This window comes from Anas acuta, chromosome 1 (genome assembly GCF_963932015.1).
Source record: "Anas acuta chromosome 1, bAnaAcu1.1, whole genome shotgun sequence".
Taxonomy (NCBI): domain Eukaryota; kingdom Metazoa; phylum Chordata; class Aves; order Anseriformes; family Anatidae; genus Anas; species Anas acuta.
The window spans coordinates 160048025-160073656 of NC_088979.1; the positions used below are offsets into that span (position 1 = coordinate 160048025).

At 34.5% G+C, this 25632-nt stretch overlaps 1 protein-coding gene across 6 annotated transcripts in view; it reads right to left on the reverse strand.

The window, feature by feature from the left end:
- ANKS1B (ankyrin repeat and sterile alpha motif domain containing 1B) overlaps positions 1 to 25632 on the reverse strand; it is a 433040-nt gene that overhangs the window by 373554 nt on the left and 33854 nt on the right. For 5 of the 6 annotated variants that reach the window (XM_068668850.1, XM_068668849.1, XM_068668847.1 and 2 more), the window contains exons 2-3: positions 11545 to 11625; positions 7868 to 8024 (exon numbers count right to left, since the gene is read on the reverse strand). The exons of the other annotated variant lie outside the window; for it this stretch is intronic. In XM_068668850.1, the coding sequence (XP_068524951.1) occupies positions 7868 to 8024; positions 11545 to 11625 (238 nt within the window). The remainder of the gene's footprint in view (positions 1 to 7867; positions 8025 to 11544; positions 11626 to 25632) is intronic. 6 annotated transcript variants of the gene reach the window in all.

The following is a 25632-nucleotide window of genomic DNA, read 5'->3' on the forward strand; positions in this document are numbered from 1 at the left end:
AAGGACTAAATACTACACATAGTACTGAAGAAGTAGACTAGAATTCTGTTTGAAATTTTAGATATTCATTTCATGTTAGAAACTACAGAACAGCTGTTAAGATGAAAAGCAGAGACCTGAGGATCAGAGCAAACTAAGAGACACAAAATGTAAGACCAAAGGAGAAAAATAGACCATTATTATGCAAAACAGAACAAAACAGAAGTCCTTAATATTCATAATTAATAATATTTTAACCAAGTAGTTATTCCTATAGCCCAAAGGACCTCTTTCAGAACTAAAGAAGGTACCTTATAATTCATCCCTTACATGGGTCTCTTCATGGGCACGGTCTTGGAATTTTCTAGCCTTTCTCTGAATCTGTTCTCTTCCATATACAGCCAGAACTTAAGACTTCTGTTGCTCCAAAATTGAATAGTGCCTTCAAAACATTGTGTCTAGTCAGTATTGCAGGCTGTATTACATAATTGAGCTAAGAATGCATGCCACCACAAAATCTAGATCATATTTTAAGGTCTATTAATTAGAGGACAGATTAGCAAATCCATTATACAGAAAATTATTATAGATTGCCAGTCTGATAGTGAAAAGGTAGAGGAGATATCCAGGAAATGAATGTCTTCTACGAATATTATATAGGTCCTCGTAAAGCCAGTAATAAACAGTAGGCATATGCAAGACTTTGACTGCACAGTTCTGTAGTTCTTTATTTTTGCCAAGCACATTTTAAAGCTCTTGAAGTCCATGCAAGTATTGTACAAGCAAAAATGACTATCAGATAGTGATTTTACAGATCTTTCCAGAGAATGCTCAACATCTTTAGTATCTCAGCATTTTGATGATGAACTTTAAAAGGCAGACTTCCTAAATCACCAAGACATTTCTTTGTCACATAATCCCCATGTAGTTACCAAGTAAGACTTTTTTTTTAATGAAAACTTTTGTGCTACTGCCTCAATTATGAAAGAATAATTTAAGTTACATAGGATGGAGCACTGAGAAAGTTTGAAAAAGTCTGTATATATAAGGAAATTTACTCAATAGTCCAATAGAGATAAAATGATACAAAAATAAGGTTTTAATGATTAAATAATTACATAGAGAAAAAATATAGAAATTATATATTTAAGATAGAAAAACAAATGATCTCAGCATGGTCTGTCTTCATTTATTATAGCAGGTAGGCTGTTTGCCTGAGAAGTTCCACCACTATATGTTAATTCTTTTATATATATATATATATATAAAAAAAAAAAAAGTTTGCCTGATTAATTCAACAAGTAGCATGTCATTGTAATTAATTACAATGGGAATTAAAGTGCTTTCCAGGATGTCTAGGTCAAGGGTTGAGCAATTTTACAACAGCAACTCTAAACAGAGCCAAGAATGACAAAAGCTCTTGGGAACAAGATTGTGACTTCATTGTCCATTGCCTTTGAGGAATGAAACAGTTTTTACATGGCACACAGATTTATATACTTTATATGGAAAAATAACTAATGGCATCCTTCTTACCATATGTCACTATTGGACCTGTCTAATTTGAAAATCAGATGGTTTACAATTGTTTACAACAGAAATGTAATATAATGACAAGTATTTAATTTAAACTAGATATGAGTTTTAAGAGGAGAAATACTCATATATAACCTAGTTGGACTTGGACATTTCTCTCTCCCTGTAGTAATACTTCTTTATTGTAATATTTCTTTACATTTCTCTTTAAGTCTACCAAAAAAAAAAAAAGTAGTAGAGATACAGATTTTTTTTACAGCATGCTACTCAGATCCATTTCTACTTTTCTTTCTCAGTGCAGTTTAAGCCTCTGTATTCTAATTCCTTATAAACATGTTTGAATTAACGTCTTTATTAAAAGATAAATTATGAAAAAAATTAATCTATATTGTTCTTATATGGATAAGAATAATTTGGACAGCACTTGGATTTAGATAGACTTTTTCAAAAAGATAATTCTCATAAAAGTTATTGGCATAATTTCTAATTGAATTTCTATTGAAATTTGCCTTTACTTAATAAAAAGTATAAAATATTTTTTAATTAAAAAAAAGTTACTCGGTAATTTAGTTGATTACTTTAAACAAAAGTTTTCTTCAAATTTATTGCTGCAAATGGATCAAATCAAATTGCATCTGAACTTTAAAAAAAAAATAATTAAAAAGTCTAAAACAAGTATAATAATAGTTGCAAGGGAAATTCCAGAGTTCATGAGCATATTCTCCAATTTAATTTGGGGGAAAAAAAATCAAATGTAGAACATGAAAACGATTGCTTTTTTTCAGGTTACTTTGGAACTGAATTTGTACTTTTGGAAGTCACTGGTGTGTCATTAAGAGAAGAATGTGATGCCTATATTTTATCTTGATGTTTTGGACAAGTTAGTAAATATATTAGATGTTAGGCATTTACTGAGCTTGGCAAGGGATGCAAAGAATAACAAGAAGGGATTCTATAGGTGCATTGACCAGAAAAGAAAGGCTAAGAAGAGTGTACCCCATCTCAAATACAAGGAGGGAGAACTGGTAATGGCAGACATGGAGAAGGCTAAGGTACTCAACAACTCCTTTGCCTCAGTCTTTACTGGCAGTCTGACTTCCCATGTCTCTCATTTCCCTGAGCCTGCAGTTGTGGGCTGGGGAAGCAAAGTTCTCCCACAGTAAGTCAAGAGCAGGTTTGAGACCACCTGATGAAACTGGACAGGTACACGTCTATGGGGCCTGATGCCATACATCCCAGGGTCCTGAAGTAACTGGCTGATGGAGTTTCCAAGCCACACTCCATCATATTTGAAAAGTCCTGGCAGTCAGGTGAAGTCCCTGGTGACTGGAAAAGAGGAAACACCATTGCCATATTTATATAGGGTAGAAAGGAGGAGGAGCCAGGGAACTACAGGCTGCTGAGCCTCACCCTTGTGCCTAGAAAGATCACGGAACAGATCCTCCTTGAAGCAATGTCAAGGTATATGCAGGAGGTGATCTGAGACAGCCAGAATGGCTTCACCAAGGGCAAATCATGCCTGACGAATCTGGTGGCCTTCTGTGATGGTGTGGCTGCATCAGTTGAAAAGGGAAAACCAACCAAAGTCATCTATTTGGACTTCTGCAAGGCCTTTGACATGGTCCCACATGACATTTGATCTCCAAATTACACTGATATGGATTTGAAGGGTGGACCATTGGATAAGGAATTGGCTTGCAGGTCATACCCAGCAAATGATAGTCAATGGCTCTTTGTCCAGGTGGAGGCCAGTGACAAGTGGTGTCCCTCAGGAGTCTATCTTGGGACTGTTGTAGTTTAGTATCTTTATCAACATTGACGATGGGATCAAGTGTATTGTCAGCAAGTTTGCAGATGACACCAAGCTGAATGAGCAGTCAATACAACTGAAGGAAAGCATGCCATAGAAAGGGAACCGGTCAAGCTAGAAAAGTGGGCCCATGTGAACCTAATGAGGTTCAACAAGTCTAAGTGCAAGGTGAACCTGAGTTGGGGCAATCCCAGACATGAGTACAGACTGGAAGAAGAACTCATGGGGAGCAGCCCTGAAGGACTTGGTGGTTCTGGTGAACAAAAAGCTTGACAAGAGATGTCACTGCACTTGAAGCCCAGAAGGCCAACTGAATCCTGGGCCACATCAACAGACGTGTGGCCAGCAGGTCAAGGGAGATGATTGTCCCCCTCTGCTCTGCCCTTGTGAGGCCACACTTGGAGTGCTGCATCCAGATCTGAGGCTCCCAGCACAAGAAGGATGTGGGGCTGTTAGAGTGGGTCCAGAGGAGGGCTGTGAAGTTGATCAGATGACTGGAGTACCTCTCCTACGAAGAAAGGTTGGGAGAACTGGGGGTGTTCAGCCTGAAGAACAAAAGCCTTTTCGATGTTTAAAGGGGGCTTATAAAAAAGATGGAGAGTGACTATTTGCTCGTGCAAATAATGATAGAACAAGGGGGAATGGTTTTAAACTAAAAGAGGGGAGATTTAGATTGTTAGGAGGGAGTTCAGCACTGGAACAGGTTACCCAGAGAAGGTGGGGGTGCCCCATCCCTGGAGGTGTTCAAGACCAGGTTGAATGAAGCCCTGATCTAGTGGGTGGCATCACTGCCCATGGCAGGGGAGCTGGAACTGGATGATCTTTAAGGTCACTTCCAACCCAACCCATTGATTTAAATATTATTAGTGCATCCTGTACTCTTTTCCTTCACATTTCAGAAGAAATGTCAAACAGCATTAAGGAAGTATGAGTGTTCTTTATGACTATTACAATTTGACCCCCAGAAAAAATCCACAGTGCATTAAATATGTGAATATAAGTAAAATATGTGCTATGTTCAGAAAGAAAAAGGAATATTCACAAAACAGAGAATACCACCTAGAAATTTCACAAGCATTCATATTTTTTCCTGTAAATGTTATACTATTTACATTTTCCTAATATATATTTAAAATATATTTTGAACTTTATATTTCTTCCTGATGTGATTCATCTTTTTGCATGAGATTATATGTTCCTTCTTTCCTACATTTATATTGAACATTGCATATTGAGCTATATGTGACTGTTATTACTAACTTTTGTGTATAATAGGATTTCTTATCGGTTACTTTGTGATTAGAGTTGCTAAAATAAATGTTTATACCACCAAGATGTCTTTACGTAAACAAAGATGCAAGTACTTGGAGTCTTAACAGCACACATTTTTAGTACGTTTGTATTCATTTACTGACAAATTTTGATCTCTTATTACCTACTTAATCTTCATACACTCCATAATTTACCTATTTTCAGGTCTTCATCGATGAAGTTTGATCCATTTTTTGTAATTTCACCACATTTTGTAATTTAAAACATACATCATTTGGTATACATGTATCAACTAAGATTGTTGTATTAAACAGTTATGGAATTATTCTTGCATATTTGTTATGCTATAACTACCTTCTGTATGTAGAATTACCAGTCTACATTTCACCACCCCCATGAAATAATTATCATTTAACTGTAAAGCTCTTTACTTTTTTTTTTTTTTTTCTTAACTTTATGTGAGAGGAACAGTAGGGGGCATTCAGAGCTTTAGATGCTGGATATGATCCTATGATATTAGTTAACTGCATTTTAAATGTGTAGAGAGCAGTTCGATTAATTTACAGTATACCATATTAAATCCATTAATAAATGTAATATACATTTATGCATCATAAGCTTCTCATTTACTTCTTTGTTGAGTTATTCAATCTTACTCTCATTTAAGTGTTTAGAAGTATTTATTTCACATGGAATTTCAATAAAAAATGAAAAGCAAAGACATGCTATATATTAACTGCAACATTTTTTTTTAATGAACAAATTTATTTTCTTAAGCTGAAAGCACATAAATTCTTAATCTGATCCTTACCAATAATAATAATTAAGTCCAACTTGAATACACTATTTGCTGTAGTGAAAAGTATCAGGAAAAAATGGTTGTCCTTATCCCCAGTACGAGGGGAGGGGAGGAGAGGGGAGGATGTTTTTATGAACTGCTTCAGCTCCACAGATCTAAGAATTGCTATGGCTGCTGTGAGAAGCTACATGCCTTATTGACCCTATTAGCAAGTAAGCAAAAACTTCAGAAACATACAGACTCAAGAATGTAAAACACGGGTATTCAGATGAGGATGACACTCTGGTGTTACTTGAAGGTGTATGGGTGGAGTTGGCTTCATATGAATATGGCATTCCCCTCACTCTATGATGTGGATAACATTCTCCTGTGTGAGTGCTATCTAGCAGGGTAACGTCTAGGTGCTAGCAAAGTGGTCCACTACTAAAGCCAGCCATTGTCTAGAGCAGAACACCAGGGGATTTACAAAGTCAGAACTGCGTATGGGTGAGTTTAACTTCAAAGTTTAATATGATTAAGACTTCCTTAAGGGTCCAATTCTCATAAGAATTGCTCACACACTTTCCATTATGAAATTTTTGAGTAAAATGGAAAATCAGCAGGGGATCTAAACACCAGAAATTTCTTCAGTCTATGGTGTATAGAATCAGGTATACCTCTGCTTATTTGCTCCAGCAATCAAGCCAGAGAAACTGGACCCCACACACAATCAAGCTCAAAAATACTGTAAAAATTTGGATGCATGGGGGATTGGGAAGAAATAGGTTTGAATTTACAATTCTCTTTCTGATCTTAATGAAATATGTTTTTCAGCATCCCTCTCTCTGAAGTTCCTGCATAGCTTCCAGGTTTCTGTCAGTAGAGCATAAGGAATTTCTTCAAGCAAATGGATAACATGCAACCAGAAAGTTGCTTATTTCTAGTTTGCCACAGAAATAAAATAGAAGAAAACCTTTACATTGATAAACGATAATCCCGTAATTCAACAGGCTTCATCCTGCATGCAACACCTGATGAGAATTAGGAGCTCACAGAAACTACTAATCTGCAAATCAACCCACAGAATAGCAAGTTTTGTTTCTTGTCATTTTTGTTAAATGAGCCAGGATTTCCCAGAAGTCTTATAGTATTATAGGATTTCCCAGAAGTCGGTCATATCAGTGGATTTTATTAGTTTATTTTCCTTTATTTCCTCCACTAATACTTCATATTCAAATCATAATTATTGTATGGATACCAATGGCTAAGTGTATAACCTCACATATCAAATAGATTATTCAAAGGATGGCATCTCCTATTGATTTGGTTTGATGTTTAGGTCCACAATACTTTTTTTCTTTCAGTTTGTTTTCTTTACACACTAATTTAGGCAGTGCAGTTGCCATTCATTTGTCAGATTGTACTTTGCTCTTTGAGATGCTTTAGGATATCCTACCTGGAGTCCAGCAGCCACTCCACAGGGCCATGGAAATTGTGAGCTTCCTCTGCCATACCTTCCAGCCTCTGCAGATATCTCAGCTGCTGCAAGGTCTTAGAAGGTACTGGATTTCTGTGTTAGGGCAAATTAATCCTGACTTTACTTTTAGTCACCAGAATAACTCTGTTGACTCCTCTGATTACACTGACTAGACCTCTCTGGAATATAACAGTACACAAACAGGACATGTAAACACTAAGAGGTAGATCTGAATCTGGAGCTGACTCCCACCTTTGTATTCTGATAACCTTTTGATTACTCTGTGAATTATATAACTTATGGTTACTACTCATATTTAAAATTCCCCGAACAGTTCAGCTGATTGTAGATGACATCAGATTTCCTATTTCTGAATACTAATCCTACAAATAGACCTTATAAGTTTATACAGAAGGAAAACAGAAGGTGTGCCATATGCTTGATAACAGAATGCAATGTATTTATCCTGCCCTTACCCACATTAATACTCTCATCATTTTTCCTAGTATTTGTATGTCTTTTCCGCTGTACTTGATCCATTTCTTTTTGGATATGTGTATATGTACACACATATGAACACATGCAGTTCATGTGATTTGTCATTTATCTCTGCATATCAGTACATTTACAGTGCACTCAAAAAATACCAACAATATTAATCTTATCATAAAGATTTTTTTTGGTAAATTTAATATCTAATAAAGAAAAAAATATAGAGTTAATGCAAATTTACATTAATATTTCCAATGCATTAGGTATAGTATGTCTTCATATGATTTTTCAGAAACAAGCAGAAAGATTTTTCATACTCTTTAAATCTAGTATTTTAGGTCAGTGTCCAACTACAATCTGGTATGCATATTTTGGAAGATCTTCTTAGTCTTGGAGAAAAAATTACTGGAATGATGGAAAACAGATTTTATTTTTTTTTCAATTTTGCTATAAATTTGCAAGATCTAAAGAGTATGTGCTGCTCTATTCTGATGATATACACAAATATTTTTAATCACTTCACCTGTTCATTCACTCTGGAGTGTGATGGCCCATGATGGATGAGAATCTTCACAATGTCTACATCTCCTCTCCAGGCAGCCAAGTGAATAGGAAAATAACCTTTATTATCTGCCACATTAGTTGATGCTTCATACTGAAGTAATTTGAGAACTATATCCCTGGAAAACAGGAAGTAAATCTAAAAATTGATTGGAAGCTTATTTTGTTAAGTTTTACATGAACATACATATTACCAAATTTTTTACCCTGAATACCCAGGAAAAAAAAAAGAAATAAAACACCTATAAAAATGAAGATCAATCATTTCTAAATATTAAACAGACAGGAAAATATAGCCAAAATGTGCAGCCTATGTTATGACTATAAATGAAACACTTGACTACAAATGAAGACTGTAGTAATACATGAAGGTAAATCCCAAGACAGTTGTTCTCCCAACCTTGATGGAACCTTATTTAATTGCCTATTGTGGATAAAATGTGGCAAAGAAGAGTGAATATATCCAGGTCAAAAGGAAATCCCAATTGTCTTCAAAAGAAGTCAGAGAGATATTGGAGTCATCTTATCTAAGCCTTGAGGGAGACTTTAAGCTGAAGTTTGCGTACCCCTGGTAAGGTCGAATAGCATGAAAACAGCTAAGAGTAGCTCCACTACAGAAAAACTTTTGCTACATGGAAAGTTCCAGAAAAGTGACTCCTCAGAGAGACTTAGTGCAAATAAGGTTTGAAAGCCTTCTCATGTCACAATAGTTGGTCTTGCAGTAGGTAGGTAGTAGGTAGTCTAATGAAGGCTAGAGCTACAAAGTAGTTTGAAAATGATAAAAATCAAAAGAAACTAAAATTGAAATACTTGGGGGAAAAAACTAACACACAAAACAAACAAACAAAACAATGCTCCACAATTTATAGATGATAATGATGTACAGAAACAATTGGGAGAAAAAATATTTCAGAATTTTCTTTAGTCATATAATTCTGATCCACAATATCTAATTGTCTTAAAGAAACACACATACATGTACACATTTTTACCAGAAAAAGCTTCCTGGATCTGGAAGAGAATTTCAAGCCAAATACAGTAAAAATATGATAAGCTGTGCCCCAGCAGAGTTGATTGAATAGTGGACACTTACTTGGAATGTGAAAACTTAGACTTCCATCCCCTGTTGTCAAGTTACAAAATATTAAACATTCTTCAACCTTCAAAAATGCCCTGACCTATCACACTTTTCTAGGGTGGGTCTTTTTCAGTGCTCCATAGCATCCTTATATCCTGATATTAGTTTGAGAGAACAAAATACTGAGAGTCCTTAGTACAATTACTGGGCTAAGTAAAATTACTTAGGGGAGACTGAGATTCAAATCCCTGCCCCAGATATGATTTAATTACCTATATAAAGCAGAATAGCTTCATAGGAAAGAGAACCATCCCAGAATAACCAATGAGGAGAGAATTCATTGCGTACAATGATCAAACAGGCACTTGAAGCCTGGTGTCCAAGTGTCCCAGCCACAAATAGCTGCTTAGGTCACTGAGTCTTATGCTCTCACTTTTCATGAAAAACACTGAAATAGATGAAGTTCATTTTAGTGTAAAGAGTGAAAAATTAAAACTCCAGAAGTTTTCACAGGACAAAAACCTCCCTTAAACAGGAAGGCTCCAGTCAAAATATTGTACCCACTATTGATTTTGAATATGAAGTTTCTAATCTGAAAAAGAGAGTAGAGATATTTGTTATTTGTGATGACTAATGAAATTAAAGATACAAGGTGTCTGTCCAGTTCTGTTGCTGACAATGCTACCATTGTAGGAGGGTCAGTATGATGAGCTGGACAGGAGGTCCTGATTTATCATGAAATACTGCTCCTTACCCTGCTGTGAGGGTAAGGGGTTATAGCATCCAGTGACCATTATGATCTTTCCAAAAAATGCAGTCTTATCTACTGCTGTACACAAGTCCACATCTTGAAGTTCTTTCTGACTTCAGCAGAAGTTTGGCCAACACTGTGACTGAAAATACAATTTGGCTTCTGAATGTTTCAGAATTTCATTGTTTATATTCAGGTAGGGTTCACTTGAAATGTGCAATGAATTCAGCTTTATACCACAGTATTTTTACTTTGCTAAGTAACTATTGGTTTATACTCAGTATTAAATATCGTAAAAACAGTTCTAGTCTGTTTAAAAACTGAGAAATTTTTGCAAGCTAGGGCTGAGGCTTTTCACAATCAAAAATATGCAATTGCAGGGGAAACAATCCATAAACAAGAGAAAATTAATTTTCCCCTTTTTAAAAATGACAGTTTAATATTTCACAGTAAACTTAGAACTAATTCCAGGGAGTTAAAATATGCTAATGGGTGATTATAAATCTTGGTACAGAATTTAAGTTTTGGAAAATATATAATATCTAGTTTAATAGTATTTTAACATTATTTATTTATTCAGAAATAGTATATCATTTTTCACCAAAACATTAATCTGGTCTGCAGAAATATGCAGCTCTCTAGAATATAATTAAATATATATCCTAAAGGTTTTTATGTTGTTTTTTTAAGCAAGAATGAAAAAAGTGTGAAATACGTGAACTAAATGAACTTATAGATTCATGTTATCATACAGATAGTCCAAAATCACTTTAAAGTTACTGAAAATCACTCTCAATTTCAGTTGTGTTTTGATCAGTTCCTTATCTCCCACAGTGGAATAATCTAAAGCCTTATGTCAAAATTTCCTTAAGTGAAAATTCAGACAGTGTTAACAATCTCAGTTTACAAACAGGACAGCTGAACTGCATTAAATAGGGTATCTCTTACCTTGGTGATAGTGAGGTCCACCACACTAGAACTTGATAGACCTCAAAAATCTTTCTTTCTTGGTTTGTCTTAATAACAACATGTAGTTGTCAGCATAATACAATGGAGGTAACATGGAATAAGGGTCAACTGGTAATAACAGGAGCTACACACAACAAATTTCAAGGTGTAAAACCAGAATATGGAGCAAGTTTCCAAAGTTGTGTTTTGTTATTGTTGTTTTAAAATGATACTTAAATTACTTAAACAGTTCACCTGTATCGGTATGCCTGTGCAGTAGCCCCCAATGGGGTTATTGCAGGTTTTCCCCAAGCTTGCAGAGGAATGCACGTGGTAATGGTAAAAACTAGAGTTCCATACAAGGTGATGGACAGTTTTTTTCTGTCTTCAAGTGCAAAACTACCAAGTGTTGTTTCATGCTAGTTTTACTTTGATAATGAATAATGTATATATATTTTTTTCACAGTATTATTTCCTTAAATATACCATATATACTGTATATGCATATGTCCACACACACAAGTATACTACAACATTTTCTGTTGCATTTTCCTACTAGTAGAAAAACACTAGAGCCACCACTAGTAGAAATGATAAGAAACAAATCAAAAACAAGTAACAATTTGGAAGACCTGGTATAGAATCAGTAACTTCTGAAATGCATTTCCCATTTGTAATTAGTACATGGTGATATCAATGATGGTGTCAAAAATTCTTATATTACTTAAATAATCTTATCACCAAGAGGATATAGTAAGTCTGAATTTGCCACTTTTCAATGAAAATTTCAGTGCTATGCTACATACATCAAAGTACAGAGTTAAATATAATTCTACAAAAGAACTAAACATGAGGTACTTACTTGTGTCCATTTAAAGCTGCATGGTGTAAAGCAGTATAACCTGAACTGTCTGTGCAGTTTATATTTGGTCCACGCCAGATGCTGCAAATAAAGCACAATTTAAAGGTTTGGGTTTTGTTGTTGTGGTGGTGGTTGTTTTTTTGTTTTGTTTTGTTTGTTTGTTTTTGTGTTGTTGTTGTTGTGTGGTGGTTTTTTTGGCAAGTAAAGAAATATCAGAAATATGTATAACTCATCTAAAGACTACTGCAACAAGTATGATTATACTTTATAAGAGACAAATTATTTTAGAAAGACCTTAAAATAGCAAGCGTCATGTTGATATAAATATAATTTATTTATAAAATTTATTTTACATATTCATCGCTATAGCAGTCATGAACTTAATGTAGGGCAATTCTCAAAGACTAATAACTATTCTGTCATTTCAATTAGATCTGTTCTCCCAGTATTACTGTGGTTATTACTCTGAGGTTATAATCTGAATTTTTTTCATGAGTATGTATTAATTGACTTTGGGTCAGTTAGTCTAGATTCATCCAAAGATAAGACTAGTGAGAACCAATCATATTCTTTCAAGGGACGCTAAATTAATACTTTGCTTGGTCTGATATTTTATTTCCCTTTTTGACAGTTACGTTTTGACATAAACTATATGTATTAAATAAATTAATGAACAGTGTTTTATTATTATTATCTTTCTATATTTTACAACACTTTTTCACAGTTAGCTTTATTGTATGCCCCATTTCCCAGACGATTATGGACTGCTGTCAAAACAGTATTAAGAGGTATTCTGTTTCAAAGAAGAAAAATGTGACTGCTAATCTACCAAAAAAAAAAAATAGGAATTGGATGCCAGAGGCAGATTGAGTATCTGCATTTCTTTTTCTGACTAAATTTGAAGTTGACAGTATCATTTGTGGAAGCAATTTTATACTTATTTTTTATTTAGTAACAGAGTTTTCAATCATTAGTATTACAACTTCCAGGATGTAAGATTATAAATCTTGAATTACAGTCTGTTTTCCTCAGCTTGTAATATACTCCTAACCAGTCATTGGCAAGCAATATATTCCTATTATGTCATACTTTAGAATTAAATGCTGCAGTTTAAAGAAAATAATCTGAAGCTAATAAGGAAAAAGATTTTTTTTCATGCTGTCATTTTTCATGATCTACATCAATAAAATGGCATGCAATGACATACTTTTTTAATTCTGTACTACTGAATCTGTGTTTTATTACTGATGGAATACTTGTTTCACAGAATGATCCGTACTTTATTATTAGTTATCATGATTAAATAGCTCATAAATTTCAACAGTTGTTTTCCCAAAAATACTACATGCACACAGAATTACTTGTGTGATAAACTGTGTTCTGTAATTCTACTAAGTGAAAGAAATTCTACATAATTCTGGGTACCTCACCTCTCCCTGCAATCTCACTTCTTGGAAAAACGGGACTAAAACATTTCTTTGAGCTCAAAGAAGAAAAAAAAAAAAAAAGTTTGTTTTGTTTTGTTTTTTAACCTTCTCAGAAATATATAGATGTTCTTTTGTTCTTTTCTAGTGTTGGCAACTTCCAGATGTAAAAGCCACTGAAATTTTTTCCAATTATTATTTTTTTTAATTTATTGAAATATAAAAAAATGAGTCCTTGAAATGATAGGTCTCCCATAATAGACAGATGTTATTTATATGTCAAAGACAGGCAGACCTCATCCACACTGGAAGGAAAGTAATCCCTATCTATTGATATTTTATAACCTCTTTTATAGTTTTGCATAATACTTTATTAGTTATTTTCTTATGCATTGGATCCTACTTTCTTCCTTTGATTCATACCAGTTCAGAGAAGAAAGAATCAGAAAACACAAAGTGGTATAGAAAGTCATACTTTAAATGTTAAAATAAATGTATAAACAATCAAAAAACTAATTTACTTGGTTTTGCTTGCTTGCTTGCTTTGGTTTGGAGTTTTTAATATTTGTTTCCTGATTGTTGTGTTTTTTTTTTTAAATGCAGTTCATATATTATTCATGATGCATTTGGCCCTTCTTAAAACAAAACAAAACAAACAAACAAACAAAGTTCTTTTCTCCCCTAATTTTTTCCTTTAATTCAGGCATGCTTTAATGTGCTGTTTTTCTTCCTCACTGTGGTCTTAAGAAATATTTTTCAATACTGAAACTATACAGAATATTTTTTTCAAAACTGGTACTATATAAATGCATCTATGTGAAGCTTCACAGGACACCCAAGTTGGGATACAAAGGACAAAGGAGAGTGAGTAAATGCTGATGATGCAGAGAGATGAAACAAGATGGAGAGACTGTCACCTCCCAGAAACACATGTTCAAAACCAGAACTTGGTTATCAAACTAAAGGAATCAGGAGACATGAGCAGGACTCAGCTGCAGGCATCTCTTCCCTTGTGCAGGAATCCCCTCCTAGGAGATCTTGCATTGCTGTAGTATTGCAACATTATTTCCTACAAAATGAATGCAAGTTCAGTAAATACAGTAGATATTTATGCTTTAATTACTGACAATCAAATTCAAATTGGATAGTTCATAAATTCATACCCCTCAAATCTACCAGATGTGGTGAATGGTTCATTTAAATATCTTCTCTTGTAATCAGAATATAGCAGGACAAAAGTATAGTGGTATATCAGATCTGTAGAAACCATCTGACTTTAAACAAAAATGGGCTGGAGGAAGAGAGGAAGCCTAAAGACCCCTTCTTTGGCATCATATATACAGTACGTGATGAATTATCAAACATATCAATTATCTGTGTATTTATCTGTCACTTAAATAGTTACTGTGAAATCAACACTAAGTAGAACCTGGAACAAAATAAATTACAATTCAACCTCCAGAAAACATGTTCAGTGACAGGAGATTAACAGCTCTTTAGATTTCCATTAATATAGATTGTTCTGAAAAATACCTTTCTACTATTTCTCTGATGCAGCCAACAAGCAAGCTTCTTCATTTTATGTATTTGAATAAGTTAGGGATTTTTTTCCTACCTACATCACAAATTATGAAAATCTAAAATTCTTAATGAATTTTAAGAAATTAATCAAAACTTTTTTTTTTTTTTTTTGGGGGGGGGGAAGGGAACAGACAAACAATCAGTTTTCAGTGAATGATGAACTCCGAATTACAACATGATCATCAATGATTTGATTGTTCTTCCATTATAACTTGCTGGAATGAGGCTCAAAGAAACCATGTTATGCTACTTCAACTTCATTGCCAAAAGCAAAAAGACCTTCTAATTACAGTTTGTTCTCACTGTGAAGAATATTGACCTTTTGAACTGATGTCAAATATTAATTGGAAATACTATTTACTTAGTAAAAAAAATATTTTTCTTTACAAGCTGAAGATAATTACATACAAAAAAATTCATTTCAAAAATGATATGAAAATGACAGACTACTTAAGAAAAAGATGGTTGATTGATTTGTTTTTTTGCAATGCTCTTTGCCATGCTTTTTGCTATAATGGAAAAAAAAATAGTTGTGAAGTGATTGTTGTTACACACATATGAACACAAAAGAAAGGAAAAGTTAATTCACTTAAACTTCGGAACATAGTCACATTCCCTATCAATAGTGCTAGAACATATGATTGTCTTTATATGATTGTTCTACCAAGACAAACGGAAAATATTGTGGTAAAATTATAAGTCTTTAAAAGATGAAGAGAGCTGTCCAATGACATCAGTGTCTGTCGACCCATTGGTTTCACTTAGTTTATCTGACAACCAAGTGATAACACTCTCCCATTTCTTTCTTCTCTGAAATGATGTGTCAAGGAAGAGGATGACACTGCCTGGATGAAATCAGTTCCTCCAGAGAACAGAGTGCAGTGTTCAAGCCTTCATATTTTGGGGTCTAATTCATGAGGGCTGAGATAGACCTTGCCCCTTCCATTCCCCTCCCCACCCTTCCAGGTTTTCAATATCTTTTGAAGCTGTTCCAGAAACCCACTGCTTCTTCACAACTACAGTAGTAGTGAACTCATCTTTTCAGGTCAGTTCTAGTAACAGGAAATACTAAGCTTCACCCTGTTCCCATTGATGTCAGTGGTAAGTAAACACCAAGCAGCTCATGTAAGTCAAGACTCCTTATTTTTCATGTGTTCCATAGAATAAATATGGAATTATATATCCATATAATTTATGAAAAAAAAAAAAGATATTTGTGTTACTCTGAATCAAAATCTTCCAAAATTTCCATGTCTATTGTTGCATAATCTGACATAAATATATTGCCAAAAGATATACATTGCCAAAAGAGCATATAGCCAGGTTCCTGTACTAATTATTGCTCTGCCTACATTCAGATGTATTTTCAGTCATGTAAACTGAGCTTATTCAAGATATATGGACAATTTAAAGAGCAATTCTGAAAATGCAACTTTTTTACACAATATTACATATATCATCAGTTATTCAGACATAATAGCATTTTTACTTGTTATGAACCACAGCAAAATAGTTCCCATTCTCTACTGTATGCACAAATAAATCAAATTGACAACCATGTTGCTCTAACCTCTTTAAAGCAGTAATGTTATTTATCAAACATAAAAGTGCTTCTTTTTAGTAAAAGTAATATTTTTTTCTTCCCGCAGATTGTTCTTTGATGGGATCCAGTGTAATATAAGGTATATTACCCTGTATAAAGAATATATGTCCTTTTCTTGTGTGATTTTAACTATTATTTGCACTGCTTTGCTGTCTTTGAAGTACATTTTCACATTACTTCAAGTAAAGCAAACTTAAATATTTGGCTTTAAATATTTGTCACTGAGCAAAACCCCTTCTAGAAATTCACACTTTAAAGCATAATAAATACGATAAGATAGTCAGAAGCAGAGGCAAAAACAACCTCCCATATGCATTCTAGGATTCTTTATGGGCAAGCATAATTATTGGTGTAAATTGACAACAATGGATGATATCTTGAACATCTTAGATCTTTTCAGTATTGAAAACTGCTGTTGCATGTATGAACAGAGAGTTAAAAAAATCAAAATGAGAAAATAAAAAAAAATAGTTTGAAAATAACTTTTACCTATTTCTACTCATGTAAAATTAATATTATTAACTAAATAAAAAGAGACTGGGAGAACCATTCTTTGAAACGCTAATCTAACTTTTATAAGAAATTGTTCAAAATTTACTTTTGAAATGTAAACTGAAGTAGTTCTTAATTTATGGCTTTCGTTGAAAAAAAAATCATTCTAGAAATGAAATTCTGCCTTAAGTAGAAAAATTATTTTGGAAAAAAAAAAAAATGTCATATGTGTGATAAGAAACCCAAAATAAACCTGAAAGCCCAGGAAAGTACGTAATCTCTGTATTCCTTCAGTACAGAGAATTTTTCTTTTAGGCACATGTAGTACGTGTGAAGGCAGTACAATTGAGTAGCTACAATTTGTGTGTAAGTGTCAAATCAAATTTGTTGGAACACAATTAAAATACACATGGAGAGGTAATGATTCTTGCAGTTTTAACTGCTCATAGAGGAAGGATAACTGTGAACATCCCATGGAAGTCTGGATGAAAGGGAGCTATATTCCTAAAAATGTAACAATCTTCAGGAATAGTGTGATTTCTTCCTGGGTAGGGATGAAGAGTCACCACACATCAGACGAGGTCAGAATTTACATATTTTTTGTTATATTAGAAGGAAACCTCCTACAACTGTATTTCATAAACCCTCTAAATATCTCTCTCTTAATATTTAAAAGGGAAAGGGCAGAGAGACTATCCACTCATTTTTTTTTAATTATTATTATTATTATATATAATTCCAATTGTTTCAACGTGAAATGCATCTCAAACACGTTTCATTTTTGAATGTGTGCATGTGCTTATTTTGTTTTGATTGCTGATATCTAGTTGTGTCAGTGTAAGTAATACAGCAAAAATTTGTGGTCAAATAATTTATGGGATCAAGCATATGATTCAAGTTGAGGCTCTGAAGCAAATTATTGCATTTGTTTTCTTTAGCTTTGATCTATTTACAGTTTGGGTCATAAATAGTTTAAGACAGGAAAAACTGAACCATGTTATTTCCATACTGATTCTGTTCAATTGATGTGATTTCTATTTAGTACCATAGAATCATTTAAGTTGGCAAAGACTTTCAAGTCCAACTGTCAACCTGACCTAATGAGTCTCACCATTAAACCATGTCCCTTTGTCCCACATCGACATGTCTCTTAAATATTTCCACTCATCACCATTCCCATGGGCAGCTGTTCCAATGTTTGAATACCCTCTATGTGAAGAAATTCTTCCTAATATTCAATCTAAAGCTCCCCTGGTGCCACTTAAGACCATTTCCTTGAGTCCTATCACTTGTCACCTGAGAAAAGAGACCAACACCCTCCTCTCTGCAACCACCTTTCAGGTAGTTGAAGACAGTGATGAGGTCTCCCCTCAGCCTCCTTTTCTCCAGAATAAACAACCCTAGTTCCCTCAGTTGCTCCTCACATCTTTTTCAGTCTTCATGTTCTTCTCAGCACATCTGCCTATTTCTAACTATGATGAGTTCTATTACGTGTTGTAACACTTTTACATATTAGTATGATATTAAATATCATAGATGTTGGATATCCTATTTATATTGACTATCATAAGTAATTAAATGGGTTAAGAGTCATATCTGGAGTGGCTGCTGTACAAGTAGGTCTGAATCCAACACAGTGGTGTGATAATGAGGTAAAGTTATGTCCAATACATGACTGCCTCCTTCAATAGCTTATGCAAAAATCTATCTATCCATTTAGAAACTGTGAGTCCATATACCTAGTCACCTCTACCTTGAAGTTTTCTAAATAGATGGATATCATGCCTGAATTTTACTGCAAGCATATATTGACTGTGATCAAGACAGAAAGGATGACAAAGAAACTCTAGATTGTCCTTCGTCTTTATAGGTATATGGACAAGTTCATCCAACAAACCAGAGCCAGGGGTCTTACAAGACATACCTGTACAAGATATATAGGTATGGCCTACATTCCATAAATATCATAGTAACATTGAATTATAATCTTTCTTTGGCAATGATTTCCAGAAATAAAGGAAATTCTACCATGCAGCAAATGGGTAAAATACAAAGATTTTGTTCAAGTATCTCCACTCCTTTCCTACCAAGAAGTTATACACCTCAGCACGGAAACTTGAAGAACAGGTAGAGATAAGCTAAGAAGGGAGCATATAGAAAACCATTTGATTTCTCATTATGAAGATATACAGACATTCACAAAAAGCAATGCTGTGACTCTTCAGTAGTGTCTGTTTGTGATTCTATGCTTCTCTGAATGGCAGAGAAAGGTTTCTTCCTCCCATCTGTTGTAGAAGCCTCCAGTGTATATGCAACTCATTTTTGATGTTAACTGGGAGCTGACAAGTAAGGATAAATTAGAGTCATTCTAGCCTATCTAAGGCATGAGCACCAGTAACAACCAATACTGTTCATCTTTACAGAGCATTCCTGCTATATACACTGTGCTTGAGTTCAGAATTTGGTTTTGAAAGTCTGTCAAATCAATTATATGTACAGTAATAGTTCCACAAAGATGATTATCAAGCAGTACAAAAAGAGGAAAAAATGAATTTAGCACTATTGCCATATTTATCTTCCATGGATCATGCTTCTTTCCTCCATGGAGAGCTATAACAACAGTTGGTTAGATGATGATCTTTTTCAAAATTTGCAAAAAGCAGGATCAGCAGTTAAAAGTAATAACATATTAATGAAAGTAAAAAAAGTGTAATTAAAACAGATCATATAGAACAAAAGCATCATGTCCAGCAATCTAAGACTCAAGAAATAGTACCTTATTTGTAATTATTGTTTTTCAAGTTTTGCAGAATACCACTGCTAAATGAACACTGACAAACTTAAAAGGCTACATATACCCAGACTAAAATTTGGAGTAGGGTGGCAGTATTTAGAAATATACAAATAACCTGAATTTCAAATAGAAAACCTAATATACTTGCCCATTACCATTCTTGCTATTGCCAACTATATTTCTGATTGGTACAAGGCTGGTGCAGTCAGGAATCCCACTGGCCATCCACACTTTCTCCCATGGAATGAGCTGAGAGAAGGCCGATTATAAATGACAAAAGTTGTGTGTAGATGAGGAGAGGCAGAATCACAGACACATACAGACACAAAAGTCCTCAACATCCAGATTACCTCTAGCCATGAGTCTTGGACAGTCAATGTGACACTGCTGTGCCTTATCACTTGAATAATCTTAGGGTAACAGAAGAATTACAATTGAGGGAAGTAGAGATGGTCTTATAAAAGCATATTTTGACAGTTAGGACTTAATGAGCAACTCTAAAGGATCTTCTTAGGCAAGAAATTACAGAACCTGCATATGAGGACATGCAGACTGGCCAAAGAACAGGCCGGCACATTACTGTGATAGATGACAGTAATTATACAAAGTGTCATGTGAAAAATACATGTGAGTGTTAGTGATAAAAAGCGCATCTTCACAACCACAAAGGAACACAGAGACAGCGTCAGGTGGGGGAGGCCAAATAATACCCTACTCCACCTACTCCCAAGCTCATCACAGGAGAGCTATCAGGCCATGACTTTGGTGACTGAGCCAGCAAAGCACAAGGGCAGGTGAAAACCCAAATTTTGGACTCAGAGTAAGTGATAGCCTGTTGGGGCCCCTCCCAGGGCTGTCCTGGAAGAGTCTACCCCCATTGTCCAGGGGTGATAGCCATCAAGATGAGGCCATGCTGGAGCACCTTTCAGAATAAGGGCCTAGGGGTAGGGACACATTGTGGGATTGCACAATATGTTCTATGGGATGTTTGAGGAGGAACCAGAGTTATGGAAATGGATAGATTTGGGTAAGGGTAGGAAAACAGAGTGATAAGGGGACAAAAAGGGCCAACCACACATAGGTAGTTGTCTGGTCAGCACAATTGTCTGGCCATGTCCTGTACCCAACCTTTTTAAATTCCATTCCTGTTTTCCTGGATGGGGGACTCTATTCTGCACCTGTGTGTGAATCAAAGTCCAGCTGCCAGCAACTGGTTCAGACGGAGTTACATGTGGTTAAAGGACCCATGTGTCTGGGAGTCAGCAACTTGAATGGGACCATAGGTCTGAAGGCTCATGTGTCCACAGAGCTTGCAACTGTAGGGAGTTCAAGTGTGCAGGACTGTGTGATTGCTAGCAAAGGTTAAACTACTTAGCCAAAAAGTAGGTGCATAGCAGACTTCGGCCACTGGGAGATGCATTCTGGGAGTCTGCAGATCAGGCAACCTGTGTGTGTACATACATACATAGTTACACACACTCTGTATGGTAAAGAGTCCAGCTGGAAAAAAAAAAATAATAATGTTGAGGAGTACTCAGTCTTTCCACTTAAGTACTTCATGCAGTACTAAACCCAAACAAAATTCACACAGCCTAGCTTCACTGAACTGGAATTCAGTTTACTTGAATTGGTAATCAGTTTCATTTAAAGGTATGTTAAGTTATTTTGATAGAGTTAATAATTGTATCAGTGTAACTGCTATCTTTTTGCATATTACCTGATTTTTTATAAAGGAGAAACACTTTGACTTTTTGATGATGTCATGCAAAGGAACAGGCAATAAATTAGTCATTCTTTATTAAAGGAATCTGTCATATATGAGGTTGCTTTGCATTTGACCTTTTTCTAACCAGCAAAGCTTCATCATTCTTTATGGAATATTCATCTCGAAGTACACTGCCTCTATATACTGCATAATACTGTGGCTATATTCAGAGAGCAATATGTTCCTGACTAATGTTCGTTAGCTTTGCCTTATCCTAACAGTCAAGACCAATTTGCCTTGAGTTGTTAAAAGGGAGGAAGCTTTCATCAGTTATGACAGCAGGGTTCCTCTGTATTCCAGTTGTCTACAGGGACAAACTGGGGTTTTGCTTAATTCATAGCGAACCTTGGTAACTCCAGCTTGGCAGTGATGAGTCAGACAGATCCTTGGATCCATTCCAGAGTTCTGTCCTTGAGAATCCACTCATCCAGATTGGAAAAAATGTTACTTCTCATTCTGCATCATCCTGCACAAGAACACTGTGGGAACAGCTATTAACTAAATTATGAAAATACCTACTCCAAAGCTAGATCAGCAGGCAATACCTCTAATAAGTGGAATCATTGATGTTTAAGCAATCTGAGCCATGTTTTTAAATTGTTGTTGATGATATCTGCAGGTATGCTCTTATGTGATCTGAGCAATCTGCAGGGATGCCATACAGCTAATGCTGAAGATCAGTGCATCAGATTAGCTGCTCCTGTGGAGGGGAACTCCACAAGCTATGTTTCATGGATTTGGGCTCCCTACATATACGAGTTAGAAGATTTCTACATGTTTGTTATGAATCAGACCTATAGGCTTTGTGTAAGATCTCTACATGTATCAAGATCACCAAGAGCTCCACTGTATCAGGTAATACTAGCCTATACAATAAAGAGAGGAAAAGGAATAAGACATACTTGACTGTATATTTTTCAGTATATATTTACATATATATTAAACTCCAGTTAGAAGTAAAAACTCTTCTCAGACAACTGCTCCTTAGTGAAATTATATAAACAATTATTTTCTTTCTGTAACCACAGCAATGGAAATGGATCTTCTGAAAGGTTTTGAAAGCCCCTGCATATCTCATGATTGTAAGATATACTTACATGAATATATCCATGAACACTGAAATATAGTACATACTATCAGTATTTTCTCTGGAAGAACTGAATGTGTTCTGAGACAGACCACTCCAAATTTTTTCTTTTGTGAAAAGGAATTGAGATCTAAAATACCCATATCAGCATAATATTTCTCAAAGCAGAAGCAAACTGAAACAAAGTCACATTTCTCTTTCTCTCAAGAATACAGATATGATGACATATTTTGTTAGAAGATATATTCCTTTAACCATTCTTTTTTCCTGAATCAAATGTCTGTGAACTTTCAGGAAGAAGAGCTATAGAGAGCTTTTCCAGAATACATTTTTGGAAGCTCAACATTTGCATTCATCATAGATTCATGGTGTTTGCAACTTTAAATCTATTCTTATCATGGACAGGCATTTTTATTTTTGTTTTTTAAATCTAAATGGTTAATTATGCATCCTGGAACAGTTACTGACACTTGGTTATATGTAATAAAAATTCCTGAATTTTTGACTCTTGAAGGAGCATCAGGAAGTCTAACAGTATATTTCAACGTTTTTTGGGTTATGGATGCTGTTAGAACCATGACCTCATTCCAGAATTAATCGTTGTTCACCCTAGAAGCCAGCCTGGGATTAGATTCTTTGTTCTGGCTCTAGGACACACAGAACAGAACTCTCTATCTAGTATGTCTTTAGTATGTTGTCTTTCTAATCTGTTTTTCTTCAAACAGAGTAATTTCACCAAACAGGAAGAAAAAAAAATAAATTCCTTTTTCCCCTAGATTCTAGAAGGACATCTATACCTCATTTTCAGTTTATGCTGAGATTTGCAAAAGAGATTCACAAATCACCCTATATACAGTAGAGTCTTAATCTCTGGATCAGTGAAACCCATCAACAGCTATTGTGACATATAAGGATGTAACATGCCTAATTGTCTCACTTTTGTCTGTTTATATCCACATGGTATTAGCTCAACTCTCCAGGCAGTTTGCCATTTTCTCAGTCCAAAGCTTTCATATCTTCATGCCATAACAGTAGCAACAATATCCAACTCTTTCCGACAACCTAACAAAAATTTAAGCTAAACTCAGAACTCAGTAAAAGCGTGCAGCTTCAGCAACTAAATTCCAAAAGACAAACCCTGTAATATTAAGGCTCTTAAATTCTATCAAGAGCTTATAATATACAGACAACATATAGACAATGTTTGTGCTTTCTGGTAGTGTACTTCCTCAATCACTCAAGACTTTTTAGCCCTAAACAGACAATGAGCAAGACAGAGACTATCAGATGCCTACAACAGTATGTTTTTGCAAGGTATAAAGTAATTGAAAGGAACCTCAGTAAAAAGGAATTCAAAACAGTCATAAAAACCCTTCTTATCCATAACATAAAATATTAAACAATTCAAGTCTGTTCTCTAGAGTAGCATAGTTTCAAAACAGAGGTGCACCTAATGTCTTCTCTAGAATGTTAACACAGTTAATAGGTATAGGTTAGGTATGTTACCTAGCCTAGGTAGATTAGGTATGTTACCTAATAGGCTAGGTATGTTACCTAGCCTCATTAAAGTGTTCTCTCTTTCCATCAGCATAATACCAATTTTGTTATCAAGAACAAAAACTAGGAAAGACATCTGAAAGATAAATATGGAAAAAAAAAAAAGTTAGAAATGATAGATTGTGCAGATAAGGAATGATATTATGCAGAGCAAAAAACTAGCACCTGTTTAGTTTACATTGATCTAATATTTATTTTCTTTACTTCTTTTAACTGGATTAACGTATTAAATAAGAAGGTTGAAATTAGTTATTGCAATATGTACAACTGCGCAAAGCCAATCCGCCGATCATGTTTTTTAAGAGGCTTAAACATTGTATTCCAGAATGGTGGTTGCATAACCTAAAATGGAGTCTTTGTGACATCTGATCTTTAACACATAGGGCTATTATAATGTGACGTTGTCAAATGTCATTGGCATAATATAGAAAATACAAATAACAAAGATACAAGAATATGTTTTCTGGAACAAAAATAAAATACTAAACCAGAAAATTTTATTCATTTGGAACAATTTGGGCATAAATCCTCTATCTTATTCTCAATCTAATCAGAATGGTTGGAGGAAAAAAAAAATAAAAAATTAAAATTAAAAAATAAAAAGGAGCTTTCCAATAAGAAAAACATAGAATTAATCCCTTAATTTCTCCTCTCAGTAACATAATGTCTGAATTAAACAGTATCAAAACAGAAGTGTATTACTGAGCACGCATTTCATTTGCTCTGCTTTGCCAACAGAGGTCAGAATTACCTCAGGAGCATCCGAAGCATTACTATGATCATGATTGGAATTACTTTATCAGCACAAAATTACTGCTTTCATAAAGACAAATAACATACTTTAACTAAAAAGGCTAAAGTTTCACAACTTTACATATTTTAAAGAACATCAGAAGCTTTTGGGTACCTAACAAGAATATCACCACTTTAAAATGTCATGAACACTGTTGCTGAAATAATCAAAGGTCAATATCCATCATGTCACCAATAAAATATTTCATAGGATGTACTAATAATCACTTGGATTAGTCAGAAAAAATAAATTCAGCCTACATAATGCCTTTTATTTAACAAAATCATTTATGATACATAGCTTAGAAGGCAAAATGTAATTACAGAAAAAATATTCAGTAAATCTAAGTCTATTTATATTAGAATTCCCTACTCAAATCCATTCACTGTTATTATATCTATTATTTCTATGAAAATATAAAAATGTAAAAATATAAATACATTGTTTCTATTGTTTCTGTAAAAAACCTTATTGAATGCAGAAATTAAATCCAGGTCTAAGAGTTTTAAATGACACAGAAGCTTCTACTATAAAGGAAGACCTCACTCATGTAAGACTTCACAACAAATAACTTAAAAGAGAAAAAAAAATTAAATGTATCTAAAGTGAACACTATGCTTTTGAGTTCTACAAAAACAATGAAATGCTAACAAATAAACTAAACATTCTTTGTACCTCAAATAGTTCTCTTGAAGCATGCTTTCTAGAAACAGCTACCTACACTAAGTATTCTAAGTGCTCTGTTCAGTTGCAACTTCAGATCATATACTTATCAGCAATCCTAAAATGCAAATGCTAAATTTGGGGAAAACTACTTAGAGAATGTTAACCAAATAATCTTGTTGTCTTTCTTATCCTCAAAATAGAACTGGTAGGATACTCCAAAAAATCTCTTTTGGCAGATACCTTTATGTAAAAAGCATTACAGAAATAAATTAATGCTCTTTCTGAACTGACTCATTTGTGAGAGATATTTGGAGAACACAAATTTG